We start from the raw sequence: 1,792 nt of genomic DNA on the forward strand, positions 1-1,792 counted from the left end.
TGATACATGGCTATGAGGAGAGAGTGGGGCAGTGGGATTAGTTTGGGGATTGATACAGGGCTATGGGGAGAGAGTGGGGCAGTGAGATTAGTTTGGGATTGATACAGGGCTATGGGGAGGGAGTGGAGCAGTGGAATTGATTTGGGGGATTGGTATGGGGTTATGGAGAGAGAGGGGCAGTAGGATTGGTTTGGGACTGGGCTGTGGGCATACTGTCTGATTGGTGATGCTTACCGGTGCGCAATGGTTTGATTAATGTTGGCCTGTAAATTGACTCTGACCTCTCCCTGTGTTCTGAGCAGGGATCGGAGTTGTCTGGTTGGGCTACCGGTCGTTATACCCTGCAGGGCTACGATCTCAATCACAACTTTGCTGACCTGAATTCCATACTGTGGGATGCACAGGATGAAGCCGAGGATCCCAGCCTGATCTCGAATCACTTTATTCCAATCCCAGCCTATTACAAATGGCCGAATGCATCAGTAAGTGACATGGCTGAATCTGGGGCCTGTAGTTGTATAGTGAGGGGTTGTTCATTTTGTGATGGTGATGTGGGGCTGCAGATGTTAGGGTCTGGATGTACAGGTTCTTGGGACCAGGGTTTGGGTGCAGGGCTTTGAGTGAGTGTATGCAGTGAATGGGGGTGTATCTCAGAGGCATTGGGAAAGCACATCAGAGTTTCCAGGTACCTCTGGGTGGGATTTTGGAGGTGTGCGGCTGCAATGATTGTGTTAATGAGGGTGAGGGAAGGCATTGTTGGTTGTTGAAGGTATGGGGGAGGATCAGGGAAGTGGTCTCTTGGGGAATGTCAGGAGTATATGGGAGGTATAGCTGAGCTCGGGCTAGTAGGGAAGACAGCATACAGGGAAGGTTAGGCATGCTGAAGTTGAGTGCTATGGGGTGTGTGGTTTTGGAGGAGTTTAGTAACGAGGCAGCAATCTCCAGGTTTACTGAGGTCGAGAGGTCTCTGGGTGCATGGGAACAGGTGGAGTGGAGTTCAAGTAACTTGGTAGGGCGTACAGGCAAATGGAGAAGGTACACAATGTGGTACTGGAGTACTGGCATACTCAGATCCAGGGTTACTCAGTGCATAAGCACTCAGGTACGTGTGTAATCAGCTACAGGCGTACTGGGATACATCTGTATTCAGGTACAGGTGTCCTGCAGTACAGACGTGTGTATTTGGGTAGAAGGGGAGCTGAGTGCAGATGTCCAAGCGGACAGGTTGTAGTATTCTGGGGAGATGGGCTACAGATCTGTTTCCCACATATTCCTTTGGACTGTCTCCAGGTTGCTCCAGAAACCCGAGCTGTGATTAACTGGATGAGGAAGATCCCATTTGTGCTGAGTGCAAACCTTCATGGTGGAGACATGGTTGTTTCTTACCCGTATGACATGGCACGACCCACTTGGCTGCAGCAGAAACTGACGCCGACCGCTGACGACACCGTATTTCGCTGGCTTTCGTTCGTCTATGCATCGAGCCATCGAGCAATGGCACAGCACGACAGGCGGCTCTGTCATGGGGACAATTTCATGCAGCATAGTGACATTATTAATGGAGCAAACTGGCACACTGTCCCTGGAAGTGAGTACCCAGTACACACAGTATCTGCAGTAATACTGGCCCTGAGTTCACCAAACAGAGAGTACCCACAGTAATACAGTCCCCATGTCCCCACACAGAAAGTATCCACAGTAACACTGACCCCGTGTCCCCACACAGAGTGTATCTGCAGTAATATTGTCCCCATGTCCCCACACAGAGAGTATCCACAGTAATACTGTCCCC

At 50.6% G+C, this 1,792-nt stretch overlaps 1 protein-coding gene across 1 annotated transcript in view; it reads left to right on the plus strand.

Annotated features, from left to right (window-relative positions):
* LOC109925295 (probable carboxypeptidase X1) overlaps window positions 1–1,792 on the plus strand; it is a 59,470-nt gene that overhangs the window by 55,137 nt on the left and 2,541 nt on the right. The window contains exons 7-8 of the mRNA XM_048600380.1: window positions 303–482; window positions 1,291–1,588. Coding sequence (XP_048456337.1) covers window positions 303–482; window positions 1,291–1,588 — 478 coding nt within the window. The remainder of the gene's footprint in view (window positions 1–302; window positions 483–1,290; window positions 1,589–1,792) is intronic.

This window comes from Rhincodon typus, chromosome 1, assembly GCF_021869965.1.
Source record: "Rhincodon typus isolate 14 chromosome 1, sRhiTyp1.1, whole genome shotgun sequence".
NCBI lineage: Eukaryota > Metazoa > Chordata > Chondrichthyes > Orectolobiformes > Rhincodontidae > Rhincodon > Rhincodon typus.